Consider the following 21,958-nt stretch of genomic DNA (forward strand, 5'->3'; position numbering starts at 1 on the left):
GTTATTTTATAACTTTTCATTTTAATTTGTATATTGATCATTTCCATTTAACTGTGCCTATTACTGCCAAAAGCTTCAACATTAAACAATTTCCCCTACTCAATGGATGTAAAAGTATTGAGAAATCTGCATACCCGCTGTTCAACAAAATTTCAGCTAGATACCAGGTAAAGATAGAAAAATCTGACATATTTCTGAGAAAGCTCTCCAGGATTAGAAAAACATTATGATGTTTTTGCTAAATCCACATCCACCATTAGACAGTCTGCGTGCCCATGAAAATAAAGTGATTCTTTGGAGACTTCATGGCTTGACCGCACCACACCTTAAGCAGGAGGTGGGGGTAGCAAAAGGGGGAAGGCGTTATCTGGCTTGCTAGGAAAAGAGGTCAGTCTGGGGACACCGATTCATCCCTCAAGGTGACCTGACTGGAAGGGAGGAGAGAGGATATAGGAATAAGCTGGACAGGAAAAGCCCAGACCAAGCAAGCAGCACACACCCTTGGAAGTGGCGAAATACCTGGTTTGGTCAGGATCAACTGTGGGCACTGTGCTAGCTGCTCCTTTCTTTGGAGGGCTGGGAAGGAATTATTCCCTCACCGCGAGATTGGCCAAGGCAAAGTGGTTTTTTTTTGTTTTTGCCATCCTCACAATGGGTTTGGGGGGGGGGCATAGTTGGGGTGAGCATGAAACGGAAGCTAGGCTCTGATGTTGCAACTTATTATGTAAGTGTGGGGGGGGATACCCCATAGGAAAGGGATAAAAGGGATACAGTGGTCAGATAAATAGATTGGTAAAGGATTTAAAGGAAGTGTTTGTTAATGGAATGGAAATGAGGAGGGATTCAGGGCTCCCATGACTGGCACAGCAGGGAGCCCCCTTTATAGCCCACCTTAATCCTCATTCGATTGGGGGGGGGTAGATATTAAGGTCCCAGCAGTGGGTTGGCTGGGGACCAGAATGGAAAAAGGGGGAGGGTTGATAGATATTGCAACGATCATGGATTTACCTGCATTGTACACTTTTACCTGCCGGGTACTCTCAGACAAATAATAATAAAGTTGCGGCCTAATTAAACCAAATCCAGTGTCTCCTGTCCTTCTTCTGATATGGCTGGACAATGGAGATTTTCCCTTCCAGAAACATGCTTAAGAAATGTGTTGTGTAAATCATGTTATACGTAAACCAAAATCAATTTCTCAGTTGGTCATACATAGGAATATAAAATACAACATGATCACTATCATTTTATAATAGAAATTGGAATTTATTCACGTAAAACTCTGCAGAAATGGTTGTTCTTGGTAACTGCTAGTGCTAAGTGGTAAATACTCGGAAAATCACTGGAAGTTTTCTTCGAGAACATAAATATTCTGAATACTTACTACACTGTAATGTCAGCTCAGGGATAGCTTTTGACATTTCTATTTTACAATAAAGTAATAATGACAGTGGCATTTCAGGAACAAAATTGTCTTAATTTCTCAGGCAAAGGTAAAGTGTTGATAGTACTGATTAGAAAAAAATGCCATATTATTGCTTTATGTAGGACCTGATGCACCAGTCCATTACACTGGTACAAAACTGGAGTAACTCCACTGAAATCAACAGAATTACATTGCAGTAAAAATGAAGTAACACAGTGGTACATCAGGCCTGCAGATTTTATAGATTTTACACTACATGCGATATTTTCCATGGGGATCACAGAAGCTGAATGTCAGAGTTGTGACTTTGTTTTGATTGTGGTTTACATAAAACCTGTTCACATTATTTTAATTTATAGCATGAATCTCATTAGAAAGTTGCTTCCTTAATATAAAATGAACACAAGTATTATCGCTCTTGAACTAATAGTGAAAGCTCCATGTTTATTCACAGAGTTCTACTGTTAGGATACAGTATACTGGAGCTGACTTCTACAACACACTCGTGCACACACGCACACACACACCAGAGGAAAGGAGAATTTTAAAAAACAGCAAATCATGCAGTGTACAAATAAATGGTACTGAACATGCTTTTGAAAAACTAAACTTTGCACAAATTACTTACAGGGCTCTAGTCTACCTTTTTATCCTTACACATATGTATCATTTTTTTCATACTGGTATGTATCTTTTGGTCAATGGGAAAATTGACTAGTTTCAGGAAAAGATCTACAATATATGTGTAGCTACAACTTGGGGACCAAGAACTGAGTAAGAGGAAAGGAATAACTGAATCTATATGCCTTGCACATTACAAATATAGGGACACGCGCTTCCTCCTTTTACAGTCAATGGCAACAGTGTCAGTTTTAATGGTAACTGTGCCGCTTACACAGTCGTGAGCAATAGAGATACAGCTTCTATTGGAACATAGTGTAAGGAAATTTGTTTCATAGATATGAGATAATTGTCACAGTACAGTCTGCTCATGCTCTGGGGCATATTTTGTTGCCTACAAGAATACTAGTCTCCATACCTTTTGCTACTGGTTCCACAGTGCCATGGCACACTTGAGTGATGGTACAAAGAAAACATTTTCAAATTCACCTTACAAAAAAGTAAAAAATATGTTGCAAAAAAGGACAGGTGTAAAGACAATGAGCTTGCAACAGCTGCAGGGGAGTCATTAAGACTTGAGTCCATGGTTTGTGGGAGTCACATATTCTTAAGGAGATGTTTAATAATGCAGATCCTAGTTTTCCTCACATTTTCCCCCCACTCACAGAGGACTGCACCTCTCTGACATGGGATATCACAGAAGAATGGGAAAAATAGGGGTACAATACTGACTCAATTTAAATTAAGGATAAATTTCCATTGACTTCAATGGAGTCAGGATTTTACCCTATATATACAAAGCATGTCCATATATATCCTCTATTTGAAAGAATGGGCCATTGCCCCCTCAAAAATTCAGTCAATGGCAATCTCCATATTGTCAGAGATAGCAGCTATAGGCAAGAAATAGGTTTGTCTCACACAGATAGTAAACACAAGTCTGACAATTTCCCACTCATGTGAATGAAGTATTCATTAACACAGATGCCAAGAAAAAGTTTGACAAAAGAGAACTGTTTAACTTGATAGCAAGTTCAAGTATACTAGAGAATCAAACCTTTTCCTCTTTCTACTATAGCACGAGTTCGCAACCTTTTTCTTTCTTAGGCCCCCCCAACATGCTATAAAAACTCTATGGCCCACTTGTGCCACAACAACATTTTTTCTACATATAAAAGCCACGGCACATGTAGTGGGTAGCAAGCAGGGCAATTGCCCAGGACCCCATGCCACAGGGACCCACAAAGCTAAGTTGCTCAGGCTTTGGCTTCAGCCCTGGATGGCGGGGCTTGGGGCCCTGGCGCTTCAGTCTCATGCAGTGGGACTTTGGCTTTCTGGCTTGGGCCCCAACAAGTCTAATGCTGGGCCTGCTTGGCAGCCCCCTTAAACCTGCTCGTGGCCTCCCAGGGGGCCCTGGACCCCTGGCTGAGAACCACTGTACTATAGTAACTGAATTGCCTTTGTGAGACTTCCAGCTGCTGTTAGATTTATCAGCCTACTAACTTTGTAGCTCACAATCCAGGTACTGGATCAAAAGAGGTGATTCATCTTTGGTTCTATAAACTAACATTAATTTATGTGGGAACTGATTGTGAGATTTTTTTATATTGAAATTAACCTCCTACATAATCCACTGTTTGAGAAAGAGCTGTACAGTCTTTAGTACAATAAGATACAAGAAAGTGCCTACAGACTGGGTGTGTATACACATTTTTAACATTCAACGTGCTGGCTGCATGAATTAGAGCTCTGTGGGGCACAGCATCATGCAGCAGTAATTTCATATATGAAAACAAATGCAATTTGAGCTTTAAATTAGAGTCCTTTCTTCACTATCATGCCAACTCTGAATGGAACTGGAATTGTAAAGCTCTAAAACTATCATTTCTGTACTGAACAGCATCAGATACTCCAGGTCATTGAATTTTAGACAGCAAGTCCAAAAGTACAGGCACGAGGTAAACTGGACTTTTCTTGCACTACCTGCAATAAAAAATGTGGACGTAGCCAAGAAAAAAAAGTTGGTCTCTGTAGAAATTGCTCAAGTAGTATTTAACATCACCCATATTGTTACAATGATTAAAGACACTTTGCAGGTAGTTACTGAAACCTATGAGTGCCACTGTCATAAGTGCATGTTAAAAAATGTCCATTTTATAGGTGACTTTTGGGGAAAATACAACTTTTTTTGTGAATTTCTACATCTTGTTTATCTGATTCCATTTTCAAATGTGCTGCCTGAATTATTTGATACCCTCTAAACCCCAAAGTTTTGCCATGTTGAGACACAGGATGATCTAGATTCTACAGGAATGAGCACAGAGGTTAGGAATTCTAATCCTGACTCTGCCACTGATGCCCAAGACTGCAGAGAGTAAGCCACTTTTCCTCTGACTCAGTTTTCCCATCTGTAAAATGGAGATGATAATATCTACATTCAAGGGATTATTATTAAGATTAGTAAATGTTTGTACAGAACTGAACATGTAGTGAAATGCTATATGAGTGCTAAACATTGATAATCGCTATGATAATTCCTATTCCTCATTGTGGCAACTGCCTGAATGCCATAAATAAATTATAAATTATATTACAATATAAATTGCATACTATATCCAGAAGTTTGTGACAAGCTAGCCATTACTGCTAATGTAATATGCAATAATACTTTGCACCATGACTTGCACAGTGCAAAAAGGGTAAATTAAAGGACTAGTAATAAAATGCCTTTTTATTACAGGGTTAAAGTTTACACAGGGAAAAAAAGTGCATCCCTTCCTCTTAGTACTTTTTGGATTGAAATTCTATCAATGTATATTCACTTAGAATTACATTAGAGTATTTTCACTTGAGAAATGATAGCTGCATAGCTTTCTGTGTTACTAATCTTAACAGGATGGATATCAGTGCAATTGAAGTGTCTAGAGAGGATGATATTTTGTTTCTAATGTTTTAATCAAATCAGTAGTGTTCATGAAAGACCATGCAGAGGGCACAGCAAACAAGACCATTCCTTACTGCAAAATGTACACCTACTGTTCTCTCTTTTTAAAAGGATGTGGAGTCAGCAGCAGTCTCTGACTCTGATGCAGCAGTATCAGGAGTCTCATCTGACTGAAGTTCACTGTGTTTTGAGGAAATCTTTTTCCTTAGATTCTTTCTTTTCATATTGGAATCAGAACTTTGAAGATGTGAATCTTGGGAAGCATCCGTTTTACTAGAAAAAGTGGCACTCACTGAGGTCTTTGTCCCTCTGCTGCCTTTGGAAGTAACACTATTTTCACTTTCAAGGCTTTTTGATTCACTCCTACTGAGAGTTTCTTCCCTATCCTTAGTATCTATATCAATCTCTTCTGTGCTTTCAGCCATGCTACCTCCAACACTAATACCGGACTTTCTTATCTTGCTCTGTTTACTGGAAGTAGTTTTTTGACTGATGGAAGACATTTCAGACATAGTCCTATCACTTATATTGTCACCTGCCTCATCAGGGCTTGTATCATCTTGCTCCAAATATGATTTTTCATCTTCCTCTGATATCTCCTCTATCGTGTCTTCTATTTCGCTGCCAACTGTGGACATTTTGCTCTTGTAGCTGGATCCAGAACTCTTGTTTCTTTCACTGACTGATCCCTTAGAGCTAATTTCACTGTCAGAATTAATCACTTCTGACCTGTGACTGGAATCCCTTGTTCCTCCACTAGATTTACTTCCCTTACTTGACATACTAGTTCTTTCACTAACTCTTCTGCTATTGGAATCACTATACTCAGATCTGCTATAGGAACTCTGATTTGAGGATACCTTTGACTGGAAGTCATCTTCATCACTGTCAGAGAGTTTATTCCGAGAACCAGAGACTTGAGAAAGGACACTTTTTGACTCTTCCTCATCTTCTTCCTCTTCAGAGTGCTCAGATATGTCCTCTTCTGATTCATCCTGTTCATTATCTGATTTGGATACAGAATGATCATCTTCTGAATCGTGTAAATCTTCCTCCTTCTCTTCATCAGAATCTACAGTACTTTCATTGGTTTCATCTTGGTCCAGTGTCACTTTCAAATAGTCTTTATCATCTGCCTGAGAGGCAGAGATACTACTCCTTGCTTTTGATTCATCATCATCTGAAGCAGCAGATTTTCTTTTTTTCTTCTTATCATAGTCATCAGAAACATCACTATACTCTGGCTCACTTTCTGCTGTGATATTAATTGAAATTCTTGATTTTGTTTCATCTCTTTCAGATTCACTCACCCCCTGACTTTCAGAGTCTTCCCCTCCTTTTTCACTTGCAGATACTGAACTTTTGCTAGCAGAGCTCTGAGATTTGCAATGCTTTTGAAATTTTTTGGAAACACTAATGTGTTTTAGCACATGACTTAGTTTTCTGGTTGTTGAAGGTTTGTCATCTGCTGATTTCTGGAAATAATTGCCTTTGATAATCATGCTGTCTTCACTGTCCACTGGGCGAGCTGACATCAGCTTTGCATAATTGGAATCTTTGCTACTGCCTTTTACTTTCTGCAGAATCATTGGAAATATCTTTGCTTTCTTCCATGGAGAATGAGCAGACTCAGTTGTTCCTTCTCGTTTGTGGGCTTTTACGGCTATTCGACTCAACTGCATCACTGCTTTTAGTTTTCTTTTCCCCTGGCTGGTCCTATGTTCTCTTCCAGAACCATCTCTTAGATCCATCCCACCACCTAAAGCACTACCTTCTATTTGATGCCCTGCTCTCTGGCTTATACCTCTGCCTGTAGGACCTTTGCCTCGACTCATCCCCTGCAATTATGAAAATGGAACTTAATTACAATTTGAAATATTGGTATTGGGAAAACTTGCTATCCTAAAATAGTTCAGCAGGAAGAAAACAAAGAGTTAATATTATCATGCAACATTTTTCCTGGAATCAAAACCAGCTTACCTGTTACCATATAGTTTTTTTGCCAAAGTTTCTGGGACTGAAAGAAAAATGTTAACGTCTAGAATGGGCAATTAGTTCACAGTGATTTTCCTCAGTTACGGTACAAAAGACTGACTCAAACATTACAGCTTCTTTTCTAATTAATATCATTTTTTCTATCTATTGCCTCCTATTTCTGAACATTAAATTTAAACATATAACTTCAAATGAAATTTTTTTTAGCATTCACTGGGCATTTTCATTTATTTTCCTTACACTCCATTACCAAGCATTATGATAAATTATTGTAGTAACTGTTGTGTTCATCTGCAGATAATCAGTTATAGCATGTTATATTCAGTATAACTAGTGCAGATATAAGTAATATAATAAACCATTGTTTAGGAATATAATCATATATGAGGTTATATATTTTTCTTACTGGACAAGAAATCCATGATTTAATGGAAAATAGCTCTAAGTAGATTAAAAGCAGCTTTGTAATTTAAAAAAAAGGAAAGGAGATGATGAAATGAAATCATGATCTTAAAACCTTCTTTCTATTTGGAAAAGCAACTTTCTTCTTGATAATCACCAATCACCACAATTGAAAATCCCAACCAGGTTTTATTGGATCCCTAATGCAATGACTGAAGAGTCCAAAGTTGCTTAGCTAGTGTGTGCACAAAATAATGCACTAATTAATTATGCAAAGAAAACCTGGAAAGGTTAAAAGACACTGCCTTGTTACACAATAGAATCAACGGAGTATATTACACTTACGTCTCCTTCAGTTGTTGATCCATGTGGACTGTAATAATAGCTGCCATCATTTTCCACAACCACTTCACCATACTCATCATACATTCCAGTTGGAGATAACAATCGGCGACGACTCCCATATTGAGGCAATTCATACCTGGAAAAGAGACCTTTGACTTCAGATATTCTGTGTGTTTATGTATGTGCGTGTCTATATTTATCTATAGTCTCTCTCTCTCTCACCCCCCCCGAAATGAGTTTCCCTGTTCTTTTGTTATTGTCTACATATGAGAAATTGTTGATATTAAGAATATAATTTAAAACCCACTGAAATCAACAGAAAGACACTCAGATTTCAATAGGTTTTGGATCAGGCCAGAGCTATTAGGTATCCTGGATTAATCAGAAGGCTCCCAAATTTGGGCACCTTCTTCCAGGTACCTGCTTCTGTTGCCTGTTTTTATTGGGAGAGTGACTGCACCGCACCTGAAGCGGGGGGAGGGGGGGAAGAGAGGGAGGGGAAGGGATGTTGTTCAGGCTTGCTGGAGGAAGGCACTAGTGCTTTATGGCGGGTGGGGGGGGGGAAGGAAGGACAGAGGGAAAGGGGTAGAAGAAGGTTGCAAACTGCTGCAAAAAGGTGGGCGGTGGTCAGCTTTGCAGTGCTGACTCACCCCCTGGGAATGGGAGGGCAAAAGGTTTTGGAAGCTCTTTCTCCATGCAGCATCACCCACCCTCCTTCCCGTCAAGGTGCTAATATCCGGTTGGGTTAGGACCTGAAGGGGGCTAGTCACTCCTTTTTAGGGGGGCTGGGAAGGAATTTTTCCCTTACCACCAGATTGGCCTAGGTAGCATGGGATTTTTTTTCCCAACCTTCCCAACAGCGGGTTCGGGGAGGCCCTATTATTATGGTGAGCAGAAAAGTGGTTAGGCCATATGTCGCAATGGTATGTAAATTATTGCAGGTAGAAGATAAATGTAATCCTCAGGTTTTTCTAGAATCCTGAAGAAAATGAAAATTTCCAAACTGAATGCTGAAATAATAAACAGGCTAAGCCTGAAAAGCTGTATTTGCAAAGTTACATAGGAAAACTGAAAACATACCCATGTTCATAACTGTAGTAATCTTGCCCATAGTATTCTTGGCCTGGATCAATTCCAGATTCCATAGACAACTCCTGTAATCCAAAAGAGAAAACTGACTGAATGGAAAAACTTAAACACATAGTGATGGTGATAAGGAATGCAGAAAAGAGTATTACAAATTGTGTATAAGCAAGAGAAAAAAAAAAGACAAGAACTACAGTGAGTGCCTTTTATCACTACCACTTGTCATTTCAGTAATACAGTCTCAGGTGGCCATGTTATTTTTCTCATGCCCTAGCTGGGATGCTGGTGAAATCGTAATTCAAAAGGCTTCTGTGGTGCTGAAAAAAATGGTCAGAAACTACAGTTGGCACCTCAGTAATCTAAGGCCAACAGGCACAATAAATGATTTATTTTTTGTGATACATCCCTAAATATTTATTTATTTTAATGATACATCCCTAGAATATTCACAGTTAGAAAAGGCTCTAGTGTGTAAAAGTTGCACATCCTTCTGAGGGGGAAAAAAAGCTTTTTCAGTTGTACTTTACAATAGCTTTATTCAGCATAACTGACTCATCACAAATATACTGTCACTTTTCTCATAAATTTTCATTTCTTGCCTTCATGCCCCATATCTTTCCATAGGACTGTTAAAGAAGCACTCCTAACCTAAGATGAAGACTATTTTCTTTACAGTATTTGTCAGGCTCTACTTCAGAACACATCTCCAGTTGGTACAATCTGCATTATTTGCTAACAATTATTATTGGCAGTACTGGATCAGAAGGAATGATTTTGTTTACATCATACAAAAATACCATTGTACCTTTTAAAAATCTTCACAGTCCTTGGGATGCTACAGAGAAGATTATTGTCTTGCAAGGTAGACAATAAAGTCTTTTTGAAAACAAAGGCATCAAAACTTGGACTGGAGTGAGGAGGGGGAAGGTGGCTGTCTGTTACCTTTGTACTCCCCTGATCACCAGGGATCCTGGGGACAAGTCCAGCCTCGTGTAAATTAGAGCAGCCTGAGAGCTGTTCTATATTCCTTTTTCTTTTCCAGTGGCTCCTGGGAGTTGCTATGATTGCCAGGGATTGTTGGAATTCCATGGCATGCCATCACTCCTCCTTCCCCAACCTAGCACCTACGTCAACTATATTAGCTTTACTTCACCAGTGGTTCCCATATGCTAGAGAAATCCTCAGCTGACCATACTGGCCAGCTTTAAGGCAGCACTAGTACAGTGAAAAGCACTGTTTATCAGGACCAAGGATCTGACCCAAAGGACCTGCTCCTGCTCCTACTGAAATTAATGGGAGTTGTTCTACTGATTACACTGGAAGCAATATCATGTCCAAGTGATTTTAATTTAAAGCATCAAGGATATAATCCAGATCCTTCACTACACTTTTATTATTTTTGGGAAGGCAGCTGCTCACCTTATCTCTAGGAGTAATAATGACCAACTGACTGGCACCAGAGAAACTAGATAAAAATGTGATAGTAATAAAATTATGCTGTTTATTAATCTGAAAACAATGCTAGTAAACTTTGCAGTTGGTGTTGCTGAAGTCAACAGTAATGACTGAAAGAAGTGGGAGGATAGCTCCAAGGAAAAATTTCATGAGGCAGAAAATATCATATTTAATTAAAACTAAATAAATGGGATAAAAAAGTTCATTTTCTTCTTTTACAAAATAAAGATGTTTTCTTCAATAATGAAGAAAAATCTACCTGGAAAATAGAAATTTAGATCAGAAAATACTGTAAAGGCTGCTTTGAAAGTTATAGAATAGTAAGACAGGGAAAAATAGTACCTCTGGTCTGAGAAGAGAGGGTCTCAGCAATTGCTGTTGCTGACAAAGATAATTAGAAATAGAAAGGTTAATCAGACAGTGCTAGTTAATAGAGAGGTAATTTATGTTGAAACTGAAAGGTTTGAAGGAGAGCCTCCAAACACTGTTCTATCTGTATTTTTAATTTCAGAATGGCCAAAATACTTCAATACTCATTGAATACTTTTTTAGTTACATTGTATATAGGGCACCATGTAAGTACATACTGCAGTAAAATCAATTTACAGTCTGTTATTTCTTTTGTCTAATGTACAATCTAATTCCCAGTCATATGATAATTATTTTCTGAATTATTTGCTAATCTTAAATGTATTTCCAAAAGCCAGATAATTCACTGTGCAAGTTAAAAAACTTCAGAGTAGGTGGAAGGCAAATCTGTGGGCATCTTGAGATTCCTGCAGTGGCCTCTGGCCTTTGTACAGGGGTTTATACATTACTCCTCGGTACTCCTCTCCCCACATGCCTTCCACAGGCTTTCTCATGGTTACACAGGAAGTCTATGATAGAACTAATAAGAAAGCTCAGGTATCTTGATTTCCAGTCCTGTGTTTTAATCACACGATCATCACTTCCTCTTTATTTTCCTCTGTGTTTGCCGTCTTCTATGTATTTGGGTACTTATATGGCCCTTATTGCCACAGTATCTGAGCATCTCAACCATTCATAGATTTAATCATCACAATAGCCCTCTCAAGTAGAGAAGTATCATTCCCATTTTTCAATTAGGGAATTTAGGTATAAAGTAGATTAAAAAAATGTGCCTGAATTCACACTAAGTCGGTGGCTGACCTCGGGTTTGAACCTAGATCCCCTTAGTTCCACTCTAGTACCTATTCACTGCACCATCTGAGGAATACAAATAGTTTTATGTAATTGGTGGAACTATATAATTGCTAAAAACTATATTCTCTGTTCTGCTGTATGGTGTAGAGGATAACAAAAACATGTCAATATCAGAGGGAGAGCAATTGGAAGCTGCATAGAGGGCAACGGCAGCTACATATGATTATCCTGTGCTACCTCACAGCTAAACACAGCCCATTTGTGGCAATTACACTATTGAACTACTATGGGGCTCAAATTATTTGAACTAAGATCCTTCTTTATCAGTATTTATGGATTTCCCTCCCCCCACCAATAATTGCTGGATTTTTGAAAACGCCAGTATTCAGGTTTTGCTGATTTTCACGTTTTTGGGATCCAGGAATTTTTTGCAGGGGAAGCAAATGGAGCCACACTCAAGGGTCAGGGTCAGGGTCAGAAGTGGGGTGTGTCTGGTTGGGGGGTTGGAGGGGACAGTAGTCACAGGTTGTAGCCTTCCGCTTCCCTCCTGACTCCAGCCCTTCAGCGTGGCCCCGTTTACTTCCACAGAGCAGTGTGGGAGCAAGATCACAGAGAGTTCAGTCCTGGCACCCGAGATCCTCTTGACTGCTGCAGCCCCGGCTGCTGAGAATACTGAGTGCCCCTCTTGCCTGCACACTGCCCCTTATTTTCAGTTTCACTGATTTTTCCCTTTTATTTTTTTTTTAATAAACCCAGGAAATAAACGAAATAAATAACTGAAAATCAGAGGCCTTATTTATAACTTACTTTGAGTGTTGTAATTTACAACACACATCACATATTGCATTGTAATTTAGGGGCAGATGCTGCCATCCTTCCTCAAGAAGAGTAGTATCTTACTAGGTAAGATATTGAATTCAATGGGGTTATTTGTATAGTAAGGTACTACTCATGAGTTTATTTGCCAAAATAAAGCCATTTTGGAAAAAGCAGGAAGTCCTGCTACTTTCTGTATTCACCCCATCGGAGGAGACACATGAATGCAGCCCCGCAGAAGGAGCAAATCACAGCAAGGTAGCGATTTTGCAGATGCCAAAGGGGGTACAGAGCATATGGAGCTGGATACACTGCTCTTGCAGGCCCTGACATTAATGGGTTTGCCCCAGCTTTCCCCATCAATCTTCAGCCTTTTAAGAAAATTAATTTCTATTAAGGCAATTTTTTAATTTATTGTTAAGATTTCAATCAAACTAACATATTTGAAAAGAAAATTCTCTGTGTTTTAAACAGCTGAAGAAAAAGTGCTGTAAATAGGAAGATATACGTTCTCTGTTATCACACAGATTTAATAATATAGTTAGGGAATAGCCTTACCTCTTGCTGTGCATATCCTCGCCTAAATTCAGAAAAAGAAAAACATATCATTAGTACACATCTCTAAGAGTATGTAAAGATGTAGTTCATATTCACTATTTTCATGGAAGTGAGGTGGAAAAAATGTCCTTGAAAATGTTCCTAACATGGTAAGAAATATTTATCTAAGAATACAAAATCACTGTGTCTTTAGAGACAAAATAAATGCCTGGACTTACACAACTATATTTGAGGAAGAGTATTGCATCTGTGTGTTGTTTAGAGCTGCATACCGAGTCCCAGTAAGTGAGAGAGTCAGTGCAGTGGTAGAATAGGATATGGATGGGGAGAGGCAGCACACACACTGTGCATGGTGCCACTGGTCATATCCCTTGCCCGCCCATTTCCTTTCTTTCCACAGTGAGGGTGGAGTCGTGCCATAGAGATCTTCCTTGTGGCACAGAGCAGGTGCAGAATTCTCTGTTTTGCTCCCTCTTGCAGCTGATAGACACTTAGCTTTTATTTTGCTTTTGGGCTTTCTGCACCCATGCGGGGCTTGCTAGAATTTGGCCTTGAGCTTCTATTGCTAATTTCCGCTAATAACATTATTATTAAAATTATACATATCCTAACATTTCCTCAATGTATTTACATGGGCATTATATTCTTTCGGCTATCTATGGTTATTTTCCCACAGGCTTTGTGCTTTTGATCTTATTGGAATATTTTCTGTTTTTAATTCATATTCAGTAAACCACTCATATACTGGAAAAATGCTCTTATGTCTGTCAATTCTTATACTTTTACATTTCATTCCAGGAACCTTAAATGGTTTAGGCAAAAATATTGAACAGTATTTACATCTCAGTGTTGCTATAAAAGGAAAGTTTAAGTTATTTTGAAATAGAGAGGGTAAATGCTCAAAATTGTGTGGAGCTTAAACTAGTACATAGACAGCAGCGTAGGAAAATCATTTAATTACAGTTGAGAGAAAACTAAAGAACAGAATGAACACTCTCAATTTTTAATATCACTATCTGTAAAGCTTTTCTATTAATATTCAGCACATGTTATTATCAGGGTAAATTATTGCAGTTGTCCCTATGATAAGAAAGTAATGAAATGAAGATTTATCACCAAAATATGACCTTTAACCTTCCAATGCCTACTTGAGCAACACTGTATTTGGTTTCCTTGTAGCCTACAACAATCTCTAGAAATTGAAGGTCTTGAGTTTCAAGGAGGATAAGCAAAAGCAAGCCTATTAAATTTAATTGCTCTTGTATGGTCAACACACTGTAGATTAAAAGTGCAAGTAATAAAAGTAAGTTAATACTTATTTACTTTTTGAATTCAGTTTGCTGAGAATACACCGATATTGCATAATCAAGCCTTTTGAGACGTGCTTATAATGTTTCTCTACTATTAATGGTTGGACACTTTCAAAAAAGAGGCAAAACTTTCTGCACTAGCTTTCATTTCTTTTGGTATTTCACTCTACACCATAAGCTTCCATTATAAAAGGAAAGTCCAAGGTGAAACTACATATTTCATTCCCATTAAATAATGTAAAAAATCTCCCCCAAAGGATCTGTAATAATGTCTGGATAAAAAGTACCATCTGGTTTCCATGGCTTTCAATCTGACAGATGCCCTCAATTTAGTAAAAAAAGAAAAACAAGGGAAACAGTATGAATGATGATGTATGCTAATGCCAAAACATACACAACACTTATTTTATATAACTAGTGCTTATAATTAAGGATTACTGTGAAAATGAAGTTATTTGCACAAATGGCACACCTTCCACTGCTCTACATTACGAATGTAATTTGAAGGAATTTCCCAGCAGTTATCTATCCGCTTTAATCCTTCTGAGTGTTTTATTTTGTTTAAGATATTTTATATTTATTCTTGTATTAAAAGCAAAAGAAAGATCAAAAGCTAAACACAGTAAATACAAATTAGAATTAGGAATTGTTTTATTTGCTTTTTGTCTTTTGAGATAAAAGGTTTCACTCAGTTCAAAGCTAGCAAGACAAAAATTTTCTAAACATATAATAGCCATTTTTTTCTCCAAATGGCTGGGGCAAGACAGTATCTCTTACCAATTGCATACTGTTGATTGTTATTTAACTACCTTGGAACCTGAATTTTAAAAACAAACAAACAATGATTGTGTTTTAAGATTTTCTTTTAAGTAAGAAAAATTGAAATTTAGAATGGTGAGAGTTAAGGGAATGATGAAGCCAGAAACCAGCTTTAAGTATTGGATGAACTGTGGACCCTCTTTTATCTGGTGGTGAAGGAAGTGCTAGTCACTTATGTAATCAATTCACTTGTTCAATTGATCCTAAAGACAGTCAAGCTGGTACAAAAAATAGCAAATACAGGCCACATGTCCAGTCTACAGTCGACCCTAAGGAACCAGTTCAGGGAGATGACAATTAAGTTACTGGGACTAACAACAACAGCCTTGATTTTCAATGTCTTTGGAATTTATTTTGGAGACTTTTCAGTAATTTATTATTGTGCGTATTACAATAGCATACAGAGGCCTCAACTGAGACTGCACCTCCATTGTGCTAAGTGCTGTAAAAAACACTGTAAGATACAGTCCTTGCCCCCAAAGACTTTATAATCTTATAAGAAAACACAGGCAAAAGGATGTGTAACTAACAAAAAGTCATTTGTCAAGAAAAACACACTGGAGTATATTGCCAGCTAGTAGCAAAAACCTCAGCTGGCCAACCAAGGTTGCCCATAGGTATTAACTCTAATGAAAATGAAAACAAATTTAAAAAACCAAAACGCTAAAACTTTTATTAGTATTAAGGAGGGTTCTCCAAAATGATGAAGAAAGTGCAACATGTGGGTGAAGAACTAGTTCATGTGGTATCATTTTTCCCACAGATTCTTTTGAGCCTGACCAGATTAAACTAAAAAAAGGAGGCTATTGTATGCTAGGTGACCGTTCAGATTAAGGAAAGTCACACAAAATTATAGTTGAAGAAACTTTGAAGAAATTCACTATTAGCCAGATTTTCAAAAATGCTGAGCAGCTGCAGCTCCCATTGACTTCAGTGGAATGTATGGATAACTTCTGCAAATCAGGCCATATTTATCTATATAATATACTTCTCATAAGTGAATTATAGCCCTGATCCTGAAAAGACTTACATATGTGCTTAACCTTGTGCATTGGGACTAGTTCTATAGAATTCACTTGTACTGTTCAGTGTATAAAGTTAAGCACTTAAGTCTTTGCTGAATCAGGGCTTCTAAAATCTACTCAGTACACTACTGCAGTATGGCATATACATCTGACCAAATGCAAAGCATTGTAATGTTGTACGGGCAGGCCACTAATCCAGTTTTCAGACAGTCCTGCTCTTGTTTGGTTTGTCCTGTCCTGTACTGATGTAAAGCCAGATGTGGTTTCATCCAGTATCATGCATGGTAGATGCCATTCTGAAGAGCGCACCGCTCCACCCCTGCTGGTGTGACCTTGAACAGACTGTCAGGGCAGGGTCACACAGGTAGGGGTGGTCCCCTGCCATTCCTAGTAGTACTGGAATGTCTGGTATTCTGGAGATACGTCAGTGGTCACCCTAGTGTTGGGGATTATTCCAGCGACATATCCTGAATTACTGGTATACATCTAGTTTAGAGTTAAACCTTACAGACTTCTTTGCTTATTGTCTGATGGGCTGTGAGTGGAAACTTGCTTCTGGTGCTGCAGTTGTACTACTCACTGAGAATTTAGCACCGTAGGCAATTACTGTAAACACTTGAATCCTATAAAATATTAAACCTATGTTACAGCAAAAAATTGATTGATTATCATGTTCCCTACACATTTGGCTATTATCGCTATTCATTACATGCATTGGACCTAAAATCTCGCCCACTATGCAAGGAGACTGTATTAGGCATAGAGTATTTTGAATATATCAGCGGAATTTGTGTGATGAAGTTCACAGCATTTGGCTCTGGGACAAAAAAGAGAAACTACCTTCAGCAATTTCTGATTGAAACATCCATACTTGTCCCAACTGTACTGAAAAGAAAAGAAAACCACGTACTGTGGAAAAGCTGGCTATTTCTAGGCAGTTAGCTAAGTACCCTTATAATTACTTTTCTGCTTAGAACAGATAACATTTTCTCATGGACAGGTTTTAAGTTTTTATTGTAGCTTCCTTTAAGTACCAGCTCCTCACCCCACTGCATTTAATTCTATAAAAACTGTCAGGTCTAACATGATTATCTAGGATTTTGGCAAAAGAGGAGAAATAAAACTGAGCACTGAGCTAAACTTACATTCATTTTTTATGCCAAACCTCTTTTTACTTACTATTTGTTTCAAAGGACAAGCTAATTTAATATAACCGGAATATTTAAGTGTGGGTTTAATTAATGCTACCCATACTATATACATCTTTCACAGATACTTATCAAACCGTTTCTTTATGACACTGATCAGAATGATTATTACATACAAAGATACGCAAAAATGTTATTGGTGGAAATAACCTCCAATATTTAGCAAGTTAGCATGAAATATGATTAAAGAGATACCTAATTAATATGAACAAGCAAAATTAACAAGCTCTTTTTACATTAAATGGTTTACAAAAGTGAAGACTCACAATATGAAGTTTCAGAATAAAGAAAGCAATGGGAGGCATATAATGTAGATAACAAAAAGGAGGACAATAAGTTTGACTGACAAATAACCATTATCAAACCCACAAGGACAACAGTGAGATGAAAGCACGTCACCAGAGCAGAATGCTATACAATCTCCTATAGAATGACATGATACATTATTGTAACAACTTTGTCTTGTTATTGCTGAGTTCGTTTTCTAGCATCATTTGCATTTCAGTGACATTCAACATTTTACAGTAAAAGTAAGAGTTCTCCCATGATGTACACTTTATGGGTAAAGCAAGAGATGCCTTCAGTATTTCAGGATAATTGCCTTGCTTATTGACATAACCTACAACACTAGAGTACCCTTGTGACAAAACAATGCAGAGTGTTTAGAATAAAGCAGTGTCAACATATGCCTGCTACATATAGTTCATTGGTTTTAAAGGGATATTTTCCCCCATGAATCTTTTGCATGCAGACAAAGAAAATAAATCAGCATAATAAAGCAATAAAATGCAGAGTGGACAGAACTACCTTTAAAAATATTATACATTACAAAGTTATGAGTGATCAGACAAAGAAAATGGACTGTAGGTTTAGCATCAGGAACAAACAAATAGCAATATATAGCAAAGAGGAAAAAAGTCTGAATTCTTTCATCAATGTTGAAGTACTTTAACTATGGAACATATGAGGCAGATAACATGTACTGTGATAGCCATGTCATACAAAATATAACAAGAAAAAATTCAAAAAATTCAACTGCAATTTTATAATGCAGTGGACTGGGATGGAAATCGCTTTTCAAGTTCCTCAACTATACAGCTCAAGTTGCCATTCTGCTGGCTGTGCTCAGCAACAGTTTCTGTAGTTGGCAGTTCGGATGCTGAAATTGGTTTAAGCTTGGATATGTGCTTGGGTAGAATGTGGTTTTTGTCTATTTGACTGTACATGTTGGCCACAGATTTTTCAATATCTGCTAAGTTGTGAATATTTTTGAGAATTCCTTTCAACTCCCTGTGAGGTGGTGGCTCAGGTGCTGTGGCCTGTGATGATACTGGTAGCTGTTTGGCAGGGGACTTAGTATGCTTTACAGGGGAAAGGTGCTGGGTACTTAGAGTAGATGAGGAGGAGAGGGCTAGAGAAATGGTAGGAAGAGATGGAGGTTGTGGTGGCAATGGAGGAGGAGTTGGAGGAGGAAGTGGTAGCAGGGGTGGTGGAGGAGGGGGAGTTTTGGGTGGATCTGGAATGTTTTCTGTTACTTCCATTTTGGTTTGAGCAGCCAGAAAACTTTGGCAAACTGGTTTCTTTATCCTAAAAGAAGGAGTTGGTGGTTTGTGAGTTGGTGGAGGAGAAAGTTCTTCAGGACAGTCATGATGAGTGATGATTACTGAAGGAACTGCAAGTGATTGAAATTCAACTGCTTCAGTAGAAGGTGGCAAAGAGGAGAAAGGAGGAGAGCGATGGCATGGAGAAGCAAACAGACATTCAGGAGACAACTCTAGCATGTTTTCTCCTTCTTCGTGGTAGTTGCTGTGTGTTGGTGAATGTGAACATTTCATATCATAGGATTTCACTTGTTTCATTTCCTGCAAAGCCTGTTGCTCAAACTGTCTGGCCTTCTCTTTTACAGTTAACTTGGTGCCAATAATTTTTTTAAATATTGGACTGCTAATATCAACCCTGCTGTGCTGATTGTCAGTTCTTTCATTCTCTGCTTTGAGTCTTTCCTGTTGCCACTGAACTGGATCCATGATAATTGGCCTACTTAGAGCATCAGACACATGTCTCCTAGTAATACGAATTGGTAATGTCCATGCACGGTGAATGCCTCCCAAAGGGCACCCCAAAAGGGCATCTTTCAAGGCTAATCTTCTAGGTGAAAGACTGTCTAAAATATCTTTCCTCTTCCGTAGCAATGAAGAGCTGGGAGAACCTTGAACAACACCTTCCATATACAAAGGATTCTGAGTTGTTAGTGGGTTCTCATCAGATAAAAATGTAATGTTACTTGCAGATTTGGGGAGATTATTGTTCAACGATCCATTGATATTAGACTGCTTGTGAGCCTCAATAGCACGTGAAGCAAAGCTGCTTATTACTCTTTGACGGTCTCCTTCTTCTAAGACTGACTTTTTTCCCCTGCTTTGTTGGAAATGGTAGAGAAGAAAAAGACTTGAAAGAAAAGAAGATAATCACATGTAAGGAAACATGCATGTACATAGATTTTCATGAGAAAAAATGAATTTATGATGTAAATTAATGCCATAGCATTACTTCTAACATATTGTTATCCAAAATAAGTATTTACAAAAGTCTACTGAGGCAAGACATTTACTTTTACATCTTCTCTAGATGAAAAGGATATGAAGAAAAGAGGAAGAAAACAAGCTTTGACCTATATAAATGAGTTCTAACCTTAACCACATGGCCTTTCTATCCTTGTAAACAATTACACTTTCCTTTTCAATTATTATTTCCCCTTATACAGTAATCTAAACAAACACTTGAACACATTTTTCCATATATTTTGTTAGTAACAGTTTGCTACACAACATTTATGCAACCTAAAATGGAAATATAATGTAGCTTGGACTACTTCTAATATTCCAAACTCTTAAAAATTTGTCAGAAACTGTTTCAAGTATCCTTCACCTGGCCTCTTCCAAATTACAGCTGCCTGAGGCCTGGAATTTACAATTTTTTTCCTGGGCTAGTGACAAGTTTAAGTCAACTTTGGATTTGGTTAGAAATGACGCTTAAGTCCTGTAAAAAGAGAATTCCCCTTTTTTCACCAATAAGACCCAGCACTGGCTTTTAGACCTGGAAATTATGACATATTGAATTTTAAAATTGTAACTTTAGTAGAGCTTTTATGTTTCCCTGTATGTCTGGTATAGCTGAACCAATTGTAACTAATGGATGTACCTTTACAGGTGGAGTGATACAAAAAATAGTCCTAATCATTAAAAAAATATATTTCTAAAATAGTTTTTCTATAACACAAATGACATGTTCAGAACATGCATGTATAGTGGGATATGATAGCTAAATTATTCTAAATCCTACCACCTTATAGTCCTATATGTATATCAATTACAGCTATAGTACAGCTAGAGTAGTAATGACAACTACATGATAAAATAAAGTTGCCTATGAGTTCCTTTCTATTCCTCATTTTCAGTAACTCATAAATGTCTAATATTTTCAGCTTTCCAGGCTTGGTTGCTACCCAAAGTTGAATTTTTTTAAGTTTAAAAACACCAGTTTTTCTTAATCAAAAAGAATAGTTTAAAAAAAAAAAAAAACTTCTAGCATGTGATTGTAGAGTCTACCCCAGCTTGAAGCACACTAGCTATTTGTCTAGACAAGCCCCAGTATTGTACAATGTTTAGTGAAAATGGCAGGACACAGTTCTAGGAGTGCTTAGTTAAATAGTTCTATATTCTGGAATGTCTTTCTCACCCCCCCTCCCCCACAAAACCCCCAAGAAATTTCATGAACATTAGGCTAAGGGAAATTTACCGTGGCACGGTTAAACATTCCAAGGTGAGAAATCACTCAAGAACAGGGGAAAAGACATTTAAACAGTACTGAATGAGAGTAAAATAAGAAGCCACACAGATGCCCCTTTAAATATGTGGGCATAAAAGCTCAAAAATATATACATTTAGGAAATAAGGAAAGGTTACAATACAATTATTTTGTTTCTTGATTTGTCTGGAAGCTGATATACACGGAAAATCTATACTCTCAATGTATCTGGATACATGTTGACTGAGCAGGAGTGGCAGATAGGAATCATTTCATGGGGTAAAAGGACTCCTCCCTTCACACACATGTGGGAGCACACTTTTTTCCAAAAGGACCTGGGGCATTAAATGCGGCTGACAAGCAGTGGGGAGTATATGGCACCCCTGAAAAGGGCTACAGCAGAGCGGATACTCTGCCCAGTGCACGGAATAACACTGGTAAACAGAATGCATCTCAGAAACTACCACTTAGAGTAGGTCTACATTCCCAATAGTGTCAGTACTTAATGAGTATTTGATCATGGGGATTTGATATGTTATTTTACATCATTAACTTATTTTTAAACAATATGCCTTGACACATATTGGACAAGCTTCCTCAGCCATCTTAGTGATCACATGGATTTTCAAATGTAGAGACTGGCAAAATCAGTGATTCCTGAAGTTAAATGAAGATCCACTTTGCTTCCAAATACAAAGCACATACAAGCTGATATACCCTTGATATATAAGAGAATGGATTATTCGAAAAGCTGCTTGGTTGCTAGACTATTTTTATATGAAAACGCAAAAGAGTTATTTTATGATGAAACCGTAATATTTGTAGAACAATCTTTTGTCTCTTTGTTCCAACAAGGAACTGCATCAGATTGGTTTGAAGTCATATTTTTGCAAAATGGAGCAGCGATAGCTGCCTAAAAATAAATTATGGGTAAAGGATGAAAAGGTTCTGACTGAATGCGAGCTTGAGAAACCTGC

The 21,958-nt window shown here is 37.8% G+C and overlaps 1 protein-coding gene across 1 annotated transcript in view; it reads right to left on the reverse strand.

Moving 5' to 3' along the window:
• Positions 1 to 21,958, reverse strand: part of PCDH15 (protocadherin related 15) — an 812,634-nt gene that overhangs the window by 868 nt on the left and 789,808 nt on the right. Inside the window, exons 32-39 of the mRNA XM_026651074.1 lie at positions 18,271 to 19,622; positions 13,947 to 14,052; positions 12,813 to 12,834; positions 10,617 to 10,655; positions 8,814 to 8,887; positions 7,791 to 7,869; positions 5,931 to 5,959; positions 5,758 to 5,761 (exon numbers count right to left, since the gene is read on the reverse strand). Of these exons, the coding sequence (XP_026506859.1) occupies positions 5,758 to 5,761; positions 5,931 to 5,959; positions 7,791 to 7,869; positions 8,814 to 8,887; positions 10,617 to 10,655; positions 12,813 to 12,834; positions 13,947 to 14,052; positions 18,271 to 19,622 (1,705 nt within the window). The remainder of the gene's footprint in view (positions 1 to 5,757; positions 5,762 to 5,930; positions 5,960 to 7,790; positions 7,870 to 8,813; positions 8,888 to 10,616; positions 10,656 to 12,812; positions 12,835 to 13,946; positions 14,053 to 18,270; positions 19,623 to 21,958) is intronic.

Source organism: Terrapene carolina, unplaced genomic scaffold (genome assembly GCF_002925995.2).
Source record: "Terrapene carolina triunguis isolate 2854851 unplaced genomic scaffold, T_m_triunguis-2.0 Scaffold95, whole genome shotgun sequence".
Taxonomy (NCBI): Eukaryota; Metazoa; Chordata; order Testudines; family Emydidae; genus Terrapene; species Terrapene triunguis.